At 41.9% G+C, this 22,406-nt stretch overlaps 1 protein-coding gene and 3 long non-coding RNA genes across 6 annotated transcripts; 1 reads left to right on the plus strand and 3 right to left on the minus strand.

The window, feature by feature from the left end:
- Positions 1-316: 316 nt before the first annotated feature.
- On the minus strand, positions 317-4,364 carry LOC306840856. Of its 2 annotated transcripts, XR_013781382.1 has the most exons (6): positions 4,194-4,364; positions 3,645-3,867; positions 2,680-2,904; positions 1,905-2,133; positions 918-996; positions 317-371 (listed from the first exon to the last, which is right to left on the minus strand). It is a non-coding gene; the product is annotated as an uncharacterized lncRNA (long non-coding RNA). The 2 variants fall into 2 exon arrangements; XR_013781383.1 differs by lacking the exon at positions 317-371 and having other exon boundaries at positions 707-996; positions 4,194-4,363.
- A 237-nt stretch (positions 4,365-4,601) lies between these two features.
- LOC306840858 lies at positions 4,602-5,061 on the plus strand. The gene is made up of 2 exons (XR_013781386.1): positions 4,602-4,633; positions 4,857-5,061. It is a non-coding gene; the product is annotated as an uncharacterized lncRNA (long non-coding RNA).
- LOC306840857 lies at positions 4,633-6,614 on the minus strand. Of its 2 annotated transcripts, none has more exons than XR_013781384.1 (3): positions 5,748-6,614; positions 5,078-5,492; positions 4,633-4,848 (listed from the first exon to the last, which is right to left on the minus strand). It is a non-coding gene; the product is annotated as an uncharacterized lncRNA (long non-coding RNA). The 2 variants fall into 2 exon arrangements; XR_013781385.1 differs by having other exon boundaries at positions 4,633-4,790; positions 5,015-5,492.
- Positions 6,615-13,147: 6,533 nt separating this feature from the next.
- vrk1 (VRK serine/threonine kinase 1) lies at positions 13,148-20,283 on the minus strand. The gene is made up of 13 exons (XM_079370525.1): positions 20,148-20,283; positions 18,938-19,097; positions 18,699-18,754; positions 18,162-18,231; positions 17,514-17,601; positions 17,126-17,234; positions 16,895-16,987; positions 16,242-16,374; positions 15,977-16,097; positions 15,817-15,875; positions 15,116-15,285; positions 13,588-13,681; positions 13,148-13,478 (listed from the first exon to the last, which is right to left on the minus strand). Exons 2-13 carry the CDS (start codon positions 19,095-19,097, stop codon positions 13,318-13,320), a joined length of 1,314 nt encoding a protein of 437 aa, XP_079226651.1. The 5' UTR covers positions 20,148-20,283; the 3' UTR covers positions 13,148-13,317.
- Between the last annotated feature and the right edge of the window lie 2,123 nt (positions 20,284-22,406).

Genomic DNA, 22,406 nt, shown 5'->3' on the forward strand with positions numbered 1-22,406 from the left:
ACACAAACACTGCAGATTAAATAATATTAAATGAGTCTTACCTTTACGTAGTCTTCAAGCCCTGGAGGAGTTTTTTCTTCTCTTCACGTAATACATAAACACTGCACAGCCACAGTGTTGTATATTACAACAACTCAACATACAAAAAACACTGCATAAGCCACATATTGTGGTCTTTCAACATAATATCAAAAACACTGCACAGCCACATTATATATTAATCTAAATTAAGATCATATGGAAAACACTGCCCAGCCACAGTGTATATTACGGAAGGTTACTACAGCCACACAGCATGACAGTAGTTTCACACATGTATAACGAACACTGCACAGCCAGTGTATATTACTCTAATTTAACAAACAAAAACACTGCCGAGCCACAGTGTATGATAGTAGTTTCACAAAACACAAACACTGCAGATTAAATAATATTAAATGTGTCTTACCTTTACGTAGTCTTCAAGGCGCGTGGGACTTTTCTCTTCTCTTCACATATTACATAAACACTGTTTAGCCAGTGTTGTACAATAATTCCACATACAAAAAACACTGCACAGCCACAGTGTATATTACGGTCATTCAACATAATATCAAAAACACTGCACAGCCACAGTGTATATCACTCCATAATATCAAAACACTGCACAGCCACATTACATATTAATCTAAATTAAGATCATATCGAAAACACTGCCCAGCCACAGTGTATGACAGTAATTTCACAAAACACAAACACTGCATATTAAATAATATTAAATGTGTCTTACCTTTACGTTGTCTTCAAGGCGCGTGGACTTTTCTCTTCTCTTCACATAATACTTAAACACTGTTTAGCCACAGTGCTGTACAATAATTCAACATACAAAAAACACTGCACAGCCACAGTGTATATTACGGTCATTCAACAACAAAAACACTGCATAAGCCACACTGCATGACAGTAGTTTCACCAAACACAAACACTGCAGATTAAATAATATTAAATGAGTCTTACCTATACGTAGTCTTCAAGGCCTGGAGGAGTTTTTTCTTCTCTTCACGTAATACAGAAACACTGCACAGCCACAGTGTTGTATATTACAACAACTCAACATACAAAAAACACTGCACAGCCATAGTGTAGATTGTGGTCTTTCAACATATCAAAAACACTGCACAGCCAGTGTATATTACTCTAATTTAACATTAAATCAAAAACACTGCACAGCCACAGTGTATGACAGTAATTTCACAAAACACAGACACTGCAGATTAAATATTAAGTGTCTTACCTTTACGTAGTCTTCAAGACGCGTGGACTTTTCTCTTCTCTTTAAGTAATACATGAACACTGTTTAGCCACAGTGTTGTACAATAATTCCACATACAAAAAACACTGCGCAGCCACAGTGTAGATGGTGGTCTTTTAACATACTATCAAAAACACTGCACAGCCAAAGTGTATATTACTCTATAATATCAAAAACACTGCCCAGCCAGTGTATATGACGGTCATTCAACATAACAGAAACACTGCACGGCCACAGTGTTCAACAGTAGTTTCACCAAACACAAACACTGCAGATTAAAAAATATTAAATGAGTCTTACCTTTACGTAGTCTTCAAGCCCTGGAGGAGTTTTTTCTTCTCTTCACGTAATACATAAACACTGCACAGCCACAGTGTTGTATATTACAACAACTCAACATACAAAAAACACTGCACAGCCACAGCGTAGATTACGGAAGGTTACTACAGCCACACAGCATGACAGTAGTTTCACACATGTATAACGAACACTGCACAGCCACAGTGTATATTACTCTAATTTAACAAACAAAAACACTGCCGAGCCACAGTGTATGATAGTAGTTTCACAAAACACAAACACTACAGATTAAATCATGTTAAATGTGTCTTACCTTAACGTAGTCTTCAAGGCGCGTGGACTTTTCTCTTCTCTTCACATAATACTTAAACACTGTTTAGCCACAGTGTTGTACAATAATTCAACATACAAAAATCACTGCAGAGCCGTAGTGTATATTACGGTCATTCAACATAACAAAAACACTGCATAAGCCACACTGCATGAAAGTAGTTTCACCAAACACAAACACTGCAGATTAAATAATATTAAATGAGTCTTACCTTTACGTTGTCTTCAAGGCCTGGAGGAGTTTTTTCTTCTCTTCACGTAATACAGAAACACTGCACAGCCACAGTGTTGTATATTACAACGACTCAACATACAAAAAACACTGCGCAGCCACATATTGTGGTCATTCAACATAATATCAAAAACACTGCACAGCCATAGTGTAGATTGTGGTCATTTAACATAATATCAAAAACACTGCACAGCCATAGCGTATATTACTCTAATTTAACAAACAAAAAACACTGCACAGTCACAGTGTATATTACTCAATTTTAACATCAAATCAAAAACACTGCACAGCCACATTATATATTAATCTAAATTAAGATCATATCGAAAACACTGCCCAGCCACAGTGTATATTACGGAAGGTTACTACAGCCACACAGCATGACAGTAGTTTCACACATGTATAAGGAACACTGCACAGCCATAGTGTATATTACTCTAATTTAACAAACAAAAACACTGCACGGCCACAGTGTATGACAGTAGTTTCACAAAACACTGCAGATTAAATATTAAATGTGTCTTACCTTTACGTAGTCTTCAAGGCGCGTGGACTTTTCTCTTCTCTTTAAGTAATTTACATAAACACTGCACAGCCAGTGTTGTACAATAATTCAACATACAAAAATCACTGCACAGCCACAGTGTATATTACGGTCATTCAACAACAAAAACACTGCATAAGCCACACTGCATGACAGTAGTTTCACCAAACACACACTGCAGATTAAATAATATTAAATGAGTCTTACCTTTACGTAGTCTTCAAGCCCTGGAGGAGTTTTTTCTTCTCTTCACGTAATACATAAACACTGCACGGCCACAGTGTTGTATATTACAACAACTCAACATACAAAAAACACTGCACAGCCATAGTGTATATTACTCTAATTTAACAAACAAAAACACTGCCGAGCCACAGTGTATGACATTAGTTTCACAAAACACAAACACTGCAGATTAAATAATATTAAATGTGTCTTACCTTCACGTAGTCTTCAAAGTGCGTGGACTTTTCTCTTCTCTTCACGTAATACATGAACACTGTTTAGCCACAGTGTTGTACAATAATTCCATATACAAAAAACACTGCACAGCCACAGTGTTGTATATTACAACAACTCAACATACAAAAAACACTGCACAGCCACAGCGTAGATTGTGGTCTTTCAACATAATATCAGAAACACTGCACAGCCACAGTGTATATTAGTCTAATTTAACATCAAATCAAAAACACTGCACAGCCACATTATACATTAATCTAAATTAAGATCATATCGAAAACACTGCCCAGCCACAGTGTATATTACGGAAGGTTACTACAGCCACACAGCATGACAGTAGTTTCACACATGTATAACGAACACTGCACAGCCACTGTGTATATTACTCTAATTTAACAAACAAAAACACTGCCCAGCCACAGTGTATGATAGTAGTTTCACAAAACACAAACACTGCAAATTAAATAATATTAAATGTGTCTTACCTTTACGTAGTCTTCAAGGCGCGTGGACTTTTCTCTTCTCTTCACAAATTACATAGACACTGCACAGCCAGTGTTGTACAATAATTCCACGTACAAAAAACACTGCACAGCCACAGTGTATATTACGGTCATTCAACAACAAAAACACTGCATAAGCCACACTGCATGACAGTAGTTTCACCAAACAAACACTGCAGATTAAATAATATTAAATGAGTCTCACCTTTGTGTAGTCTTCAAGCCCTGGAGGAGTTTTTTCTTCTCTTCACGTAATACATAAACACTGCACAGCCACAGTGTTGTATATTACAACAACTCAACAAACAAAAAACACTGCACAGCCACAGTGTAGATTGTGGTCTTTCAACATAATATCAAAAACACTGCACAGCCACAGTGTATATTACTCCATAATATCAAAACACTGCCGAGCCACTGTATGTTACTCTAATCTAACATAAAATCAAAAACACTGCACGGCCACAGTGTAGGACAGTAGTTTCACAAAACACAGACACTGCAGATTAAATCATATTAAATGCGTCTTACCTTTACGTAGTCTTCAAGGCGCGTGGACTTTTCTCTTCTCTTCACATAATACATGAACACTGTTTAGCCACAGTGTTGTACAATAATTCCACATACAAAAAACACTGCACAGCCACAGTGTATATTACGGTCATTCAACAACAAAAACACTGCATAAGCGACACTGCATGACAGTAGTTTCACCAAACAAACACTGCAGATTAAATAATATTAAATGAGTCTTACCTTTACGTAGTCTTCAAGCCCTGGAGGAGTTTTTTCTTCTCTTCACGTAATGCATAAACACTGCACAGCCACAGTGTTGTATATTACAACAACTCAACATACAAAAAACACTGCACAGCCACATATTGTGGTCATTCAACATAGTGTCAAAAACACTGCACAGCCACAGCGTAGATTGTGATCTTTCAACATATCAAAAACACTGCACAGCCACTGTATATTACTCTAATCTAACATCAAATCAAAAACACTGCACAGCCACAGTGTGTGACAGTAATTTCACAAAACACAAACACTGCAGATTAAATAATATTAAATGTGTCTTACCTTTACGTTGTCTTCAAGGCGCGTGGACTTTTCTCTTCTCTTTACCTAATTTACATAAACACTGCACAGCCAGTGTTGTACAATAATTCAACATACAAAATCACTGGACAGCCACATATTGTGGTCATTCAACATAACAAAAACACTGCATAAGCCACACTGCATGACAGTAGTTTCACCAAACACAAACACTGCAGATTAAATAATATTAAATGAGTCTTACCTTTACGTAGTCTTCAAGCCCTGGAGGAGTTTTTTCTTCTCTTCACGTAATACATAAACACTGCACAGCCACAGTGTTGTACATTACAACAACTCAACAAACAAAAAACACTGCACAGCCACAGTGTATATTACTCTAATCTAACATAAAATCAAAAACACTGCACGGCCACAGTGTATGACAGTAGTTTCACAAAACACAGACACTGCAGATTAAATCATATTAAATGTGTCTTACCTTTACGTAGTCTTCAAGGCGCGTGGACTTTTCTCTTCTCTTCACATATTACATAAACACTGTTTAGCCACAGTGTTGTACAATAATTCCACATACAAAAAACACTGCACAGCCACAGTGTATATTACGGTCATTCAACAACAAAAACACTGCATAAGCCACACTGCATGACAGTAGTTTCACCAAACACAAACACTGCAGATTAAATAATATTAAATGAGTCTTACCTTTACGTAGTCTTCAAGCCCTGGAGGAGTTTTTTCTTCTCTTCACGTAATACATAAACACTGCACAGCCAGTGTTGTATATTACAACAACTCAACATACAAAAAAATACTGCACAGCCACAGTGTTGTATATAATTCAAAATACAAAAAACACTGCAGAGTCAAAGTGTATAGTGTCATTTAACTTGATATCAAAAACACTGCACAGCCACAGTGTTATGGTCATTCAACATGTCGTCAAAAACACTGCATAAGCCACACTGCATGACAGTAGTTTCAAACACTGCAGATTAAATAATATTAAATGAGTCTTACCTTCATGTAGTCTTCAAGCCCTGGAGGAGTTTTCCTTCCTCTGTGTCTCCAGGTCCATCAACATCTCTTCTTCATCGTCAGACAGGACGATGGCCTCCACGATGTCCGGTGGCGTCCTGCTTCTGAGGCGATGATCGATCAACTTTAATGTTTCTGTGCAGCAGGAACAGGTGATTTACAAAATCTGATTGCTGTATCAAGAATTACTTTGGGCATACTGTAGATCCTCTTGTCTGTTTATGAGTCTGCAGACCAGAATCTCATGACTCCTTTAACTCTTATCTCGCATTGTGGCCTTCACTCCCACTTAAGGCTCCTCACTTTCAAATCTCGTTTTTTTTTTGCACAATTTCACAAAACTGCCTGTTGCTTCTTTCACAGTGTCAAAGTCCGTGAAGATTTCTCAGTTGCAGGTGTGTTTCTCTTTCTATCCGATGGGCGGATCAGGCCAGCTGGTCTGAGTTAAGATGCTGCTGCTGCAATCACACCTCTCTGCTGCTACTTCAATTAATGAATTAATTGTTTCCAATTAACCTCTTTCTCCGGTTTTTTATGCAGAAAGTCCGACGTCCATGAGGAGTTTTTTTTTAGCTTCTTCTTCTTCGTGTCCCTCTCTGTGTCGTTAGCTTGCCCGCTCCACGATGTTACCATGACAACGTTAGCACTACGAGCTGAGTTAGCATCAGTAGCGAGCTCCGCGCACAAAGTTGGAGTTTTTAAGTCCGTTAGTTTCGAGCATTTCTCACTCTCATGTCAACTTAGCTTTCTGTGTGTTTTTCTCCTCTTCGTCTTCCTGCTCCTCTTTTTAGTCGTTTAGTTCCAGACTCAACTTTAATTAAAGCCCAGTCACGTGTCACCTTCGCGTCCGCGTCCACTTTGAACTTTTCACTCTCTGCCGCTCGGCATCATGGGAGAAATTTTTGTAATTAAAAAAATAAGTTTTAAGCTTTTTTTTTTTTTATTAAAACTACATGAAAATCATTGTAAACTAGCAATTTTATTCATTTATTTATTTTATTTTTTTTAAATCAGTGGGACCATGGGTGGCTCAAAGGCGAGTCCATAATATTACAGAGGAAAAGGCCTTCTTTTGATAAGCAGGAAAAACCCAGCTCTGCACTTACACGAGATAATGAACTGCGTTCATTTAGATATGAAGCTTAATGCAAACTAATACGACAATGAAACACTTAGAAAAACTATCTATAGAAAAACACGTTCGCTGGAAACTAATTTGAAAATTAACATTGTAAATGTGGGCAAACTTTATTCATAAAGCACATAAAAAAACAGGGTTTATACAAAAAATAAAAGGCCAGATGAACTCCCAGATGATTTTAATGAATAAATGAAAGATTGAAATCAGAGCAGCATCTCAAAAACTGATCAGAGTCTGCATATCTGTGGAGAAAATATTGAGGTTAAAAGATTCATACAGTGTATTCCCTTAATACGACAACTGCCCAATGTACAAGCTCACACACACAGTGAGGCTGTGTTTTGCAGGCAGACATGAGAAAGTGGATCCTCAGAGCTGGATTTTCTTGTACCATAAGGCCCAGGAGAGCTGGTTTACAGAGCAGAGAACGAGACCACTCGTTTAATTACAGATGATCTGCAGTTATAGAGCGCAGACACACACTGAAGAAACACACGCTGAAGACACACTGAAGATACATCCATATGAATGACATTTCCAATAGCTGCTTCAAACATGCAAAATAAAAACACTTGTAAAATGTATAAATCATTAAAACATCCATTGACAATCACAGAGAAAAACACCTATGCAAATATGTTTTAAAAAAAAGACAAAAATATGACACAAAAAAACCCATCATTAATAAATAACCTCAGATGTGAACGCCAACTGCACTGACAATGTTTTCCTGCCACCTTCCTATAATATCTGAGTGAACTCTGAATGAGCTGATGTGAGCATGTGGGAATATTCAGGATGATTCACAGTGAGCGATAGGAAAGGCCCTGAAACACCAAAGAGGTTGTCGGCCATCAGTGAGCCATTGTTGCTCACTTGTCGTCCCACTTTTTGCGGTCCGTCGGCCTCAGTGTGGAATCGGCGTTGCTGCAGTTTGTGAGAGGAATCTCTCTGATTGGCTGTTCTGAGTTTTCATTGATCTCCACTTCTCGACACACGTTCAGGAAAGCCTCTTGAGCCTGCTGCTGTCGTCTCCATGCTTTCATCCATCAGTGACGTTTCTCCTTGTTTGTTGCCTCTGCATCTTCTTTTCACTAAAAGACCAAGTGCTGACAACGCCAGCTCCATCTTCATCTTTTTATCAGACATTAAGGCTCCCTATAGTATGAGTAGTGACCGACACAGTGTGAAAATGGCCTTCTTGTGTCATAACAACAGACTCCCTCCACCTGATGGCCTGCAGGGTTATTTCCTCTCATGCATGAGCAGAGCGTGCACGGTGGTGGTTGGCCGTCAGCTGTAGTCTTTGCTGTTTGCTTGCTGTGTCAGGGTCTTAATATCTATAATTTCATGTCTAAAATTAGATTAAACATCAATTCATGAAGAGAAAAATTCGCTGTTTGTCCACTCACCATAACACAACACCAGTTCATCTTTTTAATGTTAACACAGCGAGGAAACGGAAAATAAAAGGTGAAAGAAATGACAGTGGTTGTCGTTAATTCATGTTTATTTGACATTATTAGAAACATTGAGTGCAGCTGTCATGATCGAGGCAGATAAAAATAACCTCCAGAGTCATTTGAATCAGGTGTTCCTCTTCATAGTCATTTGCAGTCAGGCTTTTCAGTCAGAAAGAATTATGAAAGAAACCAGAGAAGAAGAGAAGGTTAAGAAGTCAGAACTTGTCTTTAATCTCTCTTCGTGTTCTTTTTGTTCTCCGTGTCTTTCATGGATCTGCTCTCTGACTCTTTCAGACCCTCAGACAGTCGCTGTGTCATCCTCGGCCCCCCGGGGGAGCCTCTTTCTTCCTCTGGATGTCTGGATGGGTCCGGCTGGTAGACTGGCCCCAGGCAGCGCTCCTCTGACCGGGGTCGGGCCGAGCTGGATGGCTGTCGGGGGGTCCGTGGGGACGTCATGCTCATTCAGCGAACACTGAGGGCCGGTGGGGAGCCCCCGGGCGACGTCCCACTCCGGGGCCACAGAACAATGTTGTGGTGAAAGTCTGTGAGTTCAGAAACATCAGAGCTGCGGTCAACCAGAGAACGGATCCTCCAACACGGTCCCTTTGTCCTTCATGACCACGCTGACTGAGACTGCCGAGTTTTAAACAGGAACGTTTCATTCAAAGTTTAAACGTTTGCTTGATGTGAGAGTGACTGAGTAAAGAAAACTGTAAAGAGCATCAGTGTCACAGGACAGATAGATATTGACAGAGGCAGCAGTTCTTAAACACATTATCAACATGTATAGACTTTATTTTTTAGAGGTTCACACTCAAGGTAAAAATAAATCCTTTAAAAGTGCACAAAACTTGTGGGAGATCTATTTTCATAACCATATCTTTGAGCTCAGAGGACTCGCTGTAGGAATCATAAACTCAGTCCGGGAACGCCCAGCTGGGAGGAGACCCCGGGGTGGACCCAGAGTTCGAGATATCCCGCCTCAGAATCCCGCAGGAGGAGCTGGAAAGCGTTGCTGGGGGAGAGGGAAGTCCGGGTTGACTTTCGGCGCTTGCTGCCAGCGTGACCCGCCCTCGGATAAGTGGAAGAAAATCGAGTCAGTGAGCTCTCTGATTATCCTCTAATAGATGTTTCATGGCTCGAGCTTTAAATGACTTCATAAATTTTATCCACACAGGTTTATTTCCCCCTTAATGAATCTCTCAGCATGGCGGCCATTAGTCGCTGTGACCTGGTTAGGAGCCATCGCTCACACAGATAAACAGAGCAGATACTCTGCGTCCGCTGCTTGAGAGACGTTACATGCAAGAGATCCACGATTTGACGGGTCCTGATCTGGTCCAGGAAGTCGCGAGGTTTTGTCAGACATTTAGGAGGGTAAAGTTAGCGTGCAGGACTTTTAGAAAAGAGTCCATTACACTCCAAAGGCTGCATGGCCAGAAGAGTTCACAAAACGCTGACTGGTCTGTTAAAGCTGGGAAAATCATGCCATAAGATACAAAAAACCCAGTGAGTATATGCATGACTGTGTCTGTGTGTGTGTGTGTGTGTGTGTGTGTGAGGGCTGATGAACTTGTCTCCTTGATGACCGTTAAGCCCCGTCTCTCCCCCAACAGCCATGAATCAAATTAAAGCTTCATTTGGCCGGCGGTGGGCCTGAGCTGGCTCTCTGCTGCAGTGACACTCATCCTGTTCATCATCAGTGAACACACACACACACACACACACACACACACACACACACACACACACACACACACGGATAATCATCAAGAATCTGGTGCTTCTTTTCTCTGCAGCAGCTCCTCCTGTGAAAAAAAAAATGAAAATGTGAATTAGCCGTGTGTGTACATTTTATCATGTGTGTATCGCCTTTTGAAAATTGCAGGTAGCAGAGTGTTTAACATTCTCTTGTCAGGCGTCCTCCTGCTGGGACAATAAATGCCTGTCCAGTTTTGCTCACAGCGGCGGCTGCAGATTACAAACAGCAGGAGCGCGGCGCCGTCTCAACACAAAACCGATAAGGATGGCCGTCTTCGCGCCGCCGCCTCGGCTGGCTTCTCTTCACGCCAGGAACCTGCTGCTTTCTAATATTTACACACAACTACAGCAGCAAATGTACCGTAACTTCACCCACACACACCCCTCCACACCTGGAGCCGCTGTGCATATTTTGTGTTTTTGTCTTCGGGGAGCGGGGGGGGGCTGTGTTTGTGACAATAGCGGAGGAGCTGGGGCTAAATTACAGCACAAACAGAGAAATTTTCTTCGCATCTTTTCATCCAAGAGTTTTAGGAGGAGGTAGGTGTGGATGATTGAAATTGTTTCAGAGTTTTTATTTCACTTTTCTTTTTTTCTTTTTTTTCGGGGGAGGCAGGCGGGTGAAAGACGGAGAGTTTCTGTTTTACTTTTTCTGTTGAGGGGAGGGTGGAGGGTGAAATGTAGATTTACTATCGGAGCCGTGACAATCGAAGAGGCAGAGATTGTGGAGAGGAGACGCAGGAGGACACTGACACAGCAGATTATTCACAACCGCAAGACACATAAGTCTGTATGAGTTACATTAAAACACGATGAAAAGAAATAGGACTTCTTATACCCACAATTCTCGGCCCGAACAGGTGATCTAACACCCACAAAAAGTGTAATCCCAAATCAAAAATGTCAGATTTAGTGAATAAATCACAGCCGTTCACTTCGGTTTCTATCACAGAATCAAAAAGTTTCATTAATTGTTTTAATTTCTTTGCCACTTGGGGGCAGCACAACACGCGTCTGTCACTGATTTTGACAACATGGAGGTGAGTCGTTCATCATTTAAAGGATTTTCACATCAAAACTGATGAAGTCTGATACTCTCTGTGTCTTCTTGCTCTGTTTTTGGTCTCCACTCTGCTCTCGAGATGCTATTTGTTGTGTTTGGTTGAGTTGTTGATATTGTTTGGGGGGGTAACAGAAATATAAAACTGAAATTGAATGATTCTGATACAGCACCCTTTTCTTCAACAGGCCAAAAAAATCTTTTTTCAAAACAAACACGACGTCCAGATCTCACATCCTGTCTGCGCTCCTCGAATCAGCGAGAGAACTTCAAACACAGAACAAATAATCTATTTAAATGGTGAAAGGAAAGCCTGTTCTCGTTACTATGGCAACTAACATAACGACAAAACATTTAGTCTTTGCTTGTCCATCCTAACTTTCATTGTTAAACATTTCCACCAGCCAGCAAAAAAAAAAAAAAATCCCTTTCTCTCCCCTCTGAGCTTTTTGGACCCTGACACTTTCCGTAACGTTTCCTTAAATTTGAGTTTGAACACTTTGGCCCCCCTCCCACCAAAACACTGACAATTGTCACAAACAGAGGAAGCCACCGGCCGGGAAACTGTTATTGAGTTATTGGCGTGCGGGCCGCGGGCGGGGTGGATAATGGGGGGGGGGGGGGTATCGTTCTCGTGGTGGTTAGGCGACTGCTGCGAGGCGTTCACAGTCCGCCGGCTTGACTCTCAGAGGCCAACCACAGCAAACAGATGGACAACAACTTCCTGCGGGGCCGGGCACTGAAAGACACGCTGCGCTGGAGGAGAGGGGCCGGCTGGGGTGAAAATGTACCCCCCCCCCCTCACTGAAAACAGAAAAGATGCTGCTGTTGTGTTAAAGTGCTGTCCTGTTCACCCTCCAAAAACACACACACACACCCATTTGCTATCATTATGTACTGCTGCCCCCTACTGTCTGTGTCGCCCTGAGGTCAGTGTCTGAGGGGGGGTTGGTGAGAGGTGGCGAGGGAAGCAGGCAGGGGGGCTTTTTACCCCTGAAGAGGCTGCAACAATCGATGGAGAGCCACCAGCCGCCACAGGGCCCCCCGAGGGCCTTCACAGCACTCATATTAGTGGAGATGTCTTCGTTCATGGGGGGGGGTCGTCTGTTGGGAGTTAACGAGGGTGGTGTTATGGACAACAGAGGACGGAGGGGAAATGGACGCCTGTCAGCAGCAGCTCAGGTGTGAAATTCTCTTCTCTTCGCTCGGGGAGGAAAAAATAAAAGTGAGACGATAACGACAAAAAGTTTGAGGAGTGTGTGAAAATGATTTCTGTCAGAATGTTTCACTCGGACACGAGACGAGTCTGCAGGACGGAGACGGAGACGGACAGGTGGAGCTGCAGACGCAGGACGACACTATGCAGCTGTGACTCGAGTCAGATGCGATGTTCAGGTTCACCTCGAATGATTACCATCATGACCGCTCCTGATTGGTTGTTTTTAGCTTTCAAGAAACTCGTTCTGTTCAGTCACTCAACACTGATCACCCCTCGCCCGTTAAATAACTAAAAATAAATATTTGATGCACACATTGTCCGGGGCAACTTGGGCTGATTTGTTGTTGCGTCCTCATGGTCGACTGTAACAAGGCCCCCGTGTGCACGCCATGTTTTATCAGGCAGAAAGCTCTGGCTGTCTGTTGATGCTATATGATAGACACTGAATGTATAGATATATATATCCTTTTTTTTTTTTTTTACCTGATCAGACACAGAGCAAAGGATGTGGGTACAAGACACGATCCGTAGGGTGCTGAAGTACAGGGATTATCATACATATGGAAAAGTGTGGGTGATATCAACAGTTGTGCTTTTCATCCAGGCACTTCCTGCTGCTCTTCTACTCATCGGAAACAAAGACGCAGGTGCACAGAAAAAAAGGCGGAGCCTTAATGCCTCATGTACCTGAGTCATGTTCGCTGTCTGATGGTAAAAACTTTTCAAGAACAACAAAGGTAGGAAGCATTTCATTTCCTCTTTATTACAATAAATGGTTTTAAAGTCACGTCATAGATCATGAACATCTCTCAGTGTGTAACAGATAAAGAAAATATATAAAAGTGTGTCTTTAAAGAAGCAGAGGACAGACAGTGCAGAGGAGGAGTGCAGAGAAAACTGCTCCGTCTTTATGAGCTCGTCTTTTTGGGTCTCCCTCTTGACCTCTGGGCGAGTCCAGGTGTCGTCTGGGTCCCCGTCTCCACCTGTGTGGACCCCTGTTTTGGAGTGCTGGGGACCTTCTTCTTTGATTTGGTCGTTTTTCTGGGACTTTTCTTCACGCCGTTTTCTTCTGCAGGAGAAATTCACGACAGCTGAATAAAACCCGTCAACCCTTCGATATGTGCGGTAAATGTAAATGACAGAAATGGCCTCTGTTTTGTCAATAAAAATGGATGAACCTTTTTTCTTCGTTGTTCTCTTCTTCTTGATTGGACTTCCATCCGTCTCGCTCTCACCTGCTTCTTCCGGGGCTTTCTTTCTCTTGGTAGTTTTCTGAAAAAAGACGAGAAGACAAACGGAGCTGAAGTCAGAGATCACAAACACACCTGAGACTTTTCCATCAACTACAAACTGATGTTGTTTTTTTCTCTGCAGAAGTCAAAGCTCCTCTCGTCTCACGAGGTCAGGACTTAATAACAAAGAATCTCCTCCTCTGTCCGTCCTCCTCCTGTCAAAGCATCGATAAAGCCTTTTTTTTCTTCTTCCTCATGATCACCACGCGGCACCCGCAGAGGTGAACAGATTGTCGGGATAATTACATACAATAACCAGCACAGAGGCCTGCTAACCCTTCGGCTGGCAGCACCACGTCCCCAAAGGCTTTTTCCATATGCACAGAGGGTGAGAGAGCGAACGAGCGAGCGAGAGAGACAGAGGGAGAGAGAGAGAAAGAAAAAGAAAGATTTGATTTTACAAAACACTTCACTTACATAGATTTAATAAAGTTAAAAATTATTTTTTTTGTCGTTTTATTGCATTAAAATCTCAGTGTGTTTTTAAAAGTTTAACTCTTAAAAACTTGTGCAGAAAGAAAAGAGAGAGAGAGGGGGAGAGAGAGAGAGAGAGAGAGAAAGAGAGAGAGAGAGAGAGAGAGAGAGAGAGAGGGAGCAAGAGAGAGAAAGAGTAAAAAAAAAAGAGACTCAGATAGAAAAAGAAAGATTTGAGGAAATAAGCCAAAGAAACAACTGGAAGATTAAAAAAAAAAAAAAAAAAAAGGGATTTCTGGATTTTTAAAAATGAAATAATTTCTCTTTTAAGAGAAACTGAAACATGTGTCCGTGTTTTCAGGAGTTTTTAACGCTGTGGGTAACTGAATACGGTCGGGACTGTCAAACATTGATTAACAGATTGGATGCGTCTCTACTGAGTTACAGTTAACTAATCAGGTGGAGTCCCACAGGGTTGGATACTTGGCCCTCTTCACTTTATCTTCACATCGTAATCCTCATTTAAATAATAAGACCAGACATTGTTCATTAGCAGCGTTATGTGATAATATGATAAAAACATTACTTCTGATGTTTTGTTCAACGAGATCCCCTGTGTAGACAAAAAAAATCTGGGATTATAAATTTGTTCCCGAACCCGAGCGGCACCGTACAATCTGTGTTAGAAATGATGGAAGGATTCTCTGTTTGATATTGCAGAACGTGTGCATGTGTGTGTGTGTGTGTTTTGTATACAACACTCTTTATGTAAATACCTGCACCTTCTTTAGAAATGCAAACATTCTGCACCTTATTTTGCATATTATACAACTTTATGTAAATACTCTCTTTTATCCTGCACTACATCGAGCTAATGCAACGAAATTTCGTTCTTATCTGTACTGCAAAGTTCAAATCTGAATGACAATAAAGGAAGTCTAAGTCTAAGTGTGTGCATGTGCGTGAGTGTGTGTGTGTGTGTGTGTGTGCGTGTGCTGACCTGTGCAGGAGGAGGTCCAGCTCCATTCACAGCAGTGAACAGCAGCTTTCCGTCATCTTTAGCCTGGACTGTTTTCAGTCCGGCCTGCAGGATGGAGCGCAGCTTGTCGTACGCTGGTTTCTCCAGATATCCCACAGACTGAACCTCCTCGATGAACTTCTGGATCTCATCTGCAACACAACACAGCATGTCTTCACAGACACTCAAAGGCTGACTGCTTGCAGAAAATGAGTGAGTGTTTGTTATCTGCTGAGAGCTCCAGCTCCTGTAATGTTGAGGGAAGAACGTGTGACTCTTTGTTTTTTCATCTTCACTGAATGAACCGATACACAAACACACAATGAAATGCATAAATTTGGCTTAAGGATTGCTAAAATAATAAAATAAAAAAAAAGAAGAAGAAATGCATTCGTTTGGTAATATGTAAGAAAGCCCATTTCAGCCATGGTCCAGTAAAGGCAATGTTTGGGTTGTCGGGATCTACAAAATCATTTCATTTCTTCGCCCCTCTCCATCACGTTAAGGACGGTGTCATCTATCTCTCCATCGGTCACAGTCTCTGTTCTCAGTCTGAGTCAGTGGACTTCTGTTTTAATCAGTGTGAACTATCAGTTCAAGGTTGCACTTGTAATGCCAGAGTGTAAAAAAGTTGGGCCGTGAGCTGAAGGCTGCTGCTTATTTCCTGTGCGTCTCAAACTCACCTGGCTTATCCTGAGAGGAGAAACACTTGGTCATGAACTCAGAGATGTTGTCTCTGCTCCTGCGTGTGTGAAAAGAAGAAGAAGTGATTGGATGTTCCTGACTGCTCGTTGCCTTCACTGATTGAATAGTGAGCAGTGGAAGCAGGTACGCATGGCTCACCTGATCTTAGAGTCTCTGACGTAGAGCGGGTCGCCCAGCTTGTCCTCCCAGGGCAGACGTCCACACAGCCACTGAACCATGCAGTAACTCAGGATCTCCAGGTCACTGCGCCTGCACGGAGCTGGAGACACAAACACACAATCAGCTGCAGCAGGAAACACCAGGCGCCAGTCTATCGTTTGTAAATGTCAGTGTTCATTAACGTGCACTGTCCCTATTTTAAATAAATGATTAAAGAGGCAGTGTGATCAGGGTGTGTACGCACACACTCCTTTGTGAGCGTCGATGCTGGTGAACTCGATCGTGCCGTCGTGACACCTCTTTGGGTCTTCTTTGTACTCTTTCGGGACGCCGTCGGGGGCGTACCTGTACGCCAGCCCGTAATCCACCAAATACACCTACAAACAAACAAACACACTCTCAGTTTTCAGGAGAAGAAATTCAGATGTGAACTCTGCCTGTTGTATACTACAGTGAGTTATTGGTGTTCATAAAGGAACACGGTGTAATAAAACTGAAGCTACATCCAAACAACTCCAGGGGGAATTATTACGCTCCTAAATAACAAAACAACCGTACCTAGCATTAAACTCCTCAGGGGCCCCGTCTCTAAATTGTCCTTTATAAATAGCTCTTTAATAACAGCACCAATGATACATTATTAATCTTCAAATTAAATATTTGCCCCTGCCCTGTTTGCTGCAGAAAGCTCTGAGCTGCTGCCATCTAATCTCTCCCTGTTTGAAACACACACACACACACACACACAAACTAAACACACACACACACACTCTCCTCTTCTCCGAGCCTTAATTGAATCTAATGAAGCAGCACGAGTGTGTTCTGGTGAAAAAACACACAATCATCTCCCGCTCTTAGGAGCAGATCTAAAACTCCCACACGCCAACTCGCACTGACCTGGTTGGGATCACTGTGGCTCAGCATGAGGTTCGACGCCTTAATGTCAGCGTGCACGTACTCGTGTTCATGGATGAACTCCAGAGTGTCGAGCTGAACACGAAAACACAGACGCAAATATTCATGTTGGAGGAAAAAATAAATAAATCACACAGTCAATGCACACAGGACCTGCCTCCAACACCTCCCTTAAAACAACCTGCACATAAAAGCACGTGACCATGAACTGACCAGGCGAAGGCCGAGCTGCAGCACCAGTTTCCTCGGGAACCTTTTTCCACTTTCTTCAAACTTCTTCTGCAGATCTGTGCCGAGCCGGTCGATCACCATGAACCTGTACCTGCAGGCGCAGAGAACACCTGTGTCGTCTGAAGCGTCTCAACAGAAGGCCAACATACAAATACATGAGGTGTTACACTTCACGATCAGATGGAACCAACACCACACAGGCGAGCTGAAGGCCGCGATCAAAGCCGCCTGAGCAGATCCATGGGCTCCACGCCACACTGAGGCACTCGTTTGAGCAGGAAGGATCCAGATTCCTTCAGGTTTTCTTTTTTTTTTATGGTTTATGAAACAAAAATAACTTTTTTCTGATGGGTTCTGGTCCGGCTCTTACCTTTTCCCCTCTCTCTCATGCAGACCTGAGCCCCAGTACCTGGGGACCCCCAGACTCTTGAGTTTGTGAGTCTTCATCCAGCTCTGAACTGTGGAGAAAAACAAAACAAAACAAAACAACAGATCAGGAACTTTTTCTGTTCACTCTACCTCGAGTCTAAATCTATGAAATGCAAAAAGTGTCAGGTATGAATGTCTCATGGCTGTGATGCACAAAGTAATAAGGGGGGGGGGAGGGGGGGGGGGGGGGCAGCACAAGCTAATCTGCTGCTAGGACAAATATTTACCAACAACGAGAGATTCCAGCATGAATAAAATATGAGTCTTTGGTTCCTTAGTAATATAACAGTTAATTGTCAGGGGAGATTGACATTTGGAGTGTTATTATATAAAATGCAAAGCTGTGGCCTGGGGGCCAACAAACAGCCCCCCCCCTCCCTCTGCAGCCCCCCTCCCCCCCATGCTTCAGATACAAGGAGGGTCTTTTTAATTAAGAAAGTTCTCTTTCTTTTGTTTGTTTGCACTGATGGTGAGACTTATGATGGTGTCTGTCTGTCTGTGTGTGTGTGTGTGTGTGTGTGTGTGTGTGTGTGTGTGTGTGTGTGTCTGTGTGTGTGTGTGTGTGTGTGTGTGTGTGTGGCTCACTCACTCAGATCAGGTTTAGCAGCTCTCATGTAGAACTTGAGCTCAGAGAAGAGAGGGCCGTTGTCGCTGGGCTCCTGTGGTCAAAATAACGAGTGGATTTAAAGGATGTGAAACGATGACATGAAACACTCGGCGCCCCCTCTGGACACCGCAGAGAAGGATCTTTCATAACTCCAGAGGAACAGGTCGAGAACATGATTTCGTCAGCTCAGAGTGAACCCTCGTGCCGGCTGCTCTCCAGTCTCTGTTCAAACATCTTCCACCTCTCATCGATGACAGGCTTTGATATCTGTTGTGTCCTGCTCTGTGTTGTTGTTTTTATCACTTCAGCAGCAGAACTTCTGACCCCTCAGGGACCAGAAGAGGTCGATTATCTTTGCAGTAAAGGAGCTGAACTCCTCACAGTATCTGTGTTCAAATATCATCGTTTCACTCTGAGCAAACAACACGAGATAAACACATTTGGCATATTTTAAAAACAAAAGAGAAAGCTTTGGAAAACCAAACCAAAGTTGATGTTTTGAACGATATTCAGTCTTACCACTTTGATAACGTATCGAGCGTCCGCACCCACAGCTTTGGCAGAGTTCTCCTCAGCTGTGGAAACAACCGACAGGATTCATTTTACAGATCTGACTAAAAGAAAAGAAACAGCATATCTGGCTTTAAGATTTGTTTAACTTGTCAGTAAAGAGTTGTGAATGGGGTGAAACTACAAAATCAGAGTTTGATGAATCTCTTAAGTGCGGTCACTTTATATTCGTTTTTAGACAGAATTACCCAAATATATGAGCCCAAAGCCTCCCTGGCCGACAGGAACGCCCAACTTCCAGGACTTCTTCCCCGTGTCGGTGAGGACCTCTCCGGGGGGAAACTCTTCAGCCAGCTTCCTCTTGGCCGGAGCTCGGCCTTTCCCTGCAGCCTTGGCTTTAGGAGGCATCTGAAACATCCAGCAGTGTTGTTAAGACAGCAGCATTTAAACAGAGATATGATGCTGATCACAACACTATTATTACAATACCAATGTTTCTATTTCACAGCAACAGAAACAGAAACAGAAGTCCCCGGCCCCCCGACTAAGACTGAACAACATGTTGTTTTAACATTGTCATCATGCAGCCCGTCATGCTGCCACTCTTCTGTTATTTAATACACACAAAATGACTGCCTCGTTTTCTGTGACGACTTTAAAATGTATTTCTGTCCGACGTCAACTTTCGAGGTAACTGACCGCTGTGCGTGTCGTGTTTCTTATACCGCGCTTAATGCAGATGCTGGATGTAAACATGAGTGTGTATTCTGGGATTGAGGGAGGATAAACTTTCAAAGGCGTCTCTCTTAAAACAAGATATTGAGAGGAATGTTTTAGTGTTTGTTCGGGATGTAAAAAAAATAATCGTGAGGCAGTTAACAGTCGATTCAAAGTGTTTGTGTGTGTGTGTCAGAGAGATGAACACAGTGTGTGATGGAAGCTGGAGCCTGTTCACAAAACGACTTTAACATTAAAAACAGTCAGACTGATGATTGTTTGACATTAGATCTAATGTAAATAAAACAGATTTGATCACTCCTGCAGCTGAGCAGGATCACATTTAATGATCTAAACGCTGTCTAACTTTAACAGGAGAGTATCCAACATATCTTTGAGGTTTGTTTATTTTTTTTTCTTTTAATCACAACAAACATGATCCACTGTAGTTTGACTTCACACAGCTTCAGCAGAGATAATGTAGCCTCCTCCTTCATGACCCTGCCTTATAATCAAAGAGTATGAACAGGTAGGGAAGATGGAAACGAGCTTCTTTAGTTTTTTCAGTCACTTTCGGTTGTCACCGGTTAGCTCTCATGCTAACCGCGCTGTTAGCACCGTTAGCTGCTTCGTGACGTCGTTTGTCCACGATCAAAAAAACAGAGCACGCGACCTCTTCAAACTGCTGCTCGCACGCGGGATAAAGATAAAACACCTGTATCTGTGTGTGCGGATACATACCGTGACTTTGCGGGGTTATTGTTGACTTCTCCGTTAAGCTGTGAGAGGACCAAACTTCCCGCAAAACCACTGATCAGGAAGTGACGTCATCGCACTGCGCTATCCTATTGGTCGCTTCGTAGCTGCGTCAGTGTTTAAGACGTAAACAAACCGTTTACGAGCGCGTGCACTCTAAAAGCTCTTTATTTTATTTTATTATTATATTATATCTCATTATATAATAAATTATGTCATATTTACATTTTCGTTTGTTCCGGAAGAGGGGAACTTTTAAAAATGTCAGCTTTGTTTACCCCGTTTTTAAATCATAATAAACGATCTCCAAGGCAACAGCGTGACGTCACCATCACATCCTTTATTTCGACATCACTTTAAAAAAAAAAAAAAAACCTCGGTTATGCTGTAAAAGTGTAAAAACACAACTTGAAAACAACATAAAATAAAATAAAGAAAGAAACACAATAAAAAAATATAATAAAAAAGAGTATGCAAGTTTTCAACAATCTGAGCAGCTCTTTTATTAGCAGCAGGTATCCGTGCTAAGGAGAACACTTTAGACTACATTTTCACAGAAATATCTCCCCTGTAATTCTAAACAGATATTCATGTCTCCATTTGGAATAATTTAGGATTATGTTTAAATGGTAAAACGCTTTTTAAAAATAATTTAAATCTATTTACACATTTTATTTAAATTACTTTCAATTTAAATGTTAAAAATGTAATTTTATACATTTAGTATTGTATTATGATACATTAAAGACGGACACAGAGCATAAACAAACTGGTAATATGTTGAACTGTAACGACTGTGGGGTTTATTTTTCACTTTCTCATCATGCTATGTAAGTAAATTTGAATTGGTTTTGATTAAATAAGACCAATTAAACACCAAGTTTTGTATATTGGATATTAAATATCACTTTTTTGACACATTGAGATCGAATTTCTTTCCAGGAAAGAAGCCTGACAACTTTTTTTAGGATACATTTATATGCCTTCATATTTTTTTTATATAGGACAGTGGATAGAGTCAGAAACAGGGAGACAGAGATAGTGGGGGATGACATGCAGGAAAGGAGCTGCAGGACGGATTCGAACCGAGGCTGTCTGCTCACGAGGACTTTATCCTCTGTACATGGGGGGTACTCACTAACCCACTAAGCCTTTAAACGTGCATCTGTAAGAATATCATGAAAACAGAGCCGTCAATGAGGAAATAAGGGCAGCAGGACTTTCTGAGGTCGGCTTATGATGACGGAAAACGTGAGAGAAACATGATTTCTTCTCGTACGGAGAGCCGAGATCGACCATCCCTGTGAGATGCTGTTGAATATTGACTCGACCCTCCAAATAATGTGAATAAAATACGACTTTGTCATAATCCTGAGGACATTTCGGCCTCTTCACGTTTGAAGAGTCCACTCTGCGTGAATCTAACGTTGCTTACATGTTTTTGTTGATGATTTGTCCTTCATGCTTCAACAGTTTGTGATAAATGTGATTATAGCCTCAGGTTCTTTTTCTTCGTGTCAGCAGTTGATGCAAAAAAAAAAAAGGAGAAAAAGAGTGAAATTAATTAAGGAACACTCAGGATGCAGCTCCATGTGCGACCTCACAACTAAAAGTAAGTCCCAGATGCAAACCTGAGGGGAACAATCAACAACTTTGTCTTTCTTTTAACAGGAATCAGGGTGCACAGGGCTTTTTATTCGTGTTAGATACACAACCCCAAAAGTCTTACTGAAGAAACAGCCAAATCGTTCTCCTGAAATATGCGACAAGAAAGAAACCAAACCATCACAACGTCTGTCTCATTTGCACGTGTTTGTGTTTCTTTCTGGGGATAATGTTCCTCCGGCTCAGGGTCTTTATTGTGTTTCTGTGTCTGTCCTCCATCATTTTAAAGGAAGCAGCCCGGCTTAACAAACACTATCCAACCACTTCATATTCCCCTGAATGTTTGTGTGAACGCTGACTCTGAATAGGAATGTAAATGTGGCGAGCCCTTGAATGAGTCATCTGATACAAACATATTGAGTTTCACTTGCAGCCCGGTGTTCAGCTCATGAATAAGATATTGTTTCTTTAGTGCGTGTCCAGGTGATCGCAGGCAGCAGCTGATGGTATTTTTCCGTGTGAACATCAGCCGTCTACATCTTTCTCTCTCCGCTCATATTGTTGTTTATGTCAGAGGTCCTGGAGGGGATCGATTATTGTCAACACGTCAGCCGATTCCTGCCTGAACCACACGGAGGG

This window comes from Symphodus melops (assembly GCF_947650265.1).
Source record: "Symphodus melops genome assembly, chromosome: 19".
NCBI lineage: Eukaryota > Metazoa > Chordata > Actinopteri > Labriformes > Labridae > Symphodus > Symphodus melops.

Bases quoted from the DNA above. Each gene is read 5' to 3' on its own strand.
- vrk1 (XM_079370525.1), bottom strand. From the start codon at position 19,097: ATGCCTCCTAAAGCCAAGGCTGCAGGGAAAGGCCGAGCTCCGGCCAAG. The intron at 16,098-16,241 runs GTGCGTACACAC...TTGTGTCTCCAG, and splicing joins CGACGCTCACAAAGGAGTGT to CTCCGTGCAGGCGCAGTGAC. The intron at 13,682-15,115 runs GTCAGCACACGC...GTCTTTTTTCAG, and splicing joins CTGGACCTCCTCCTGCACAG to AAAACTACCAAGAGAAAGAA.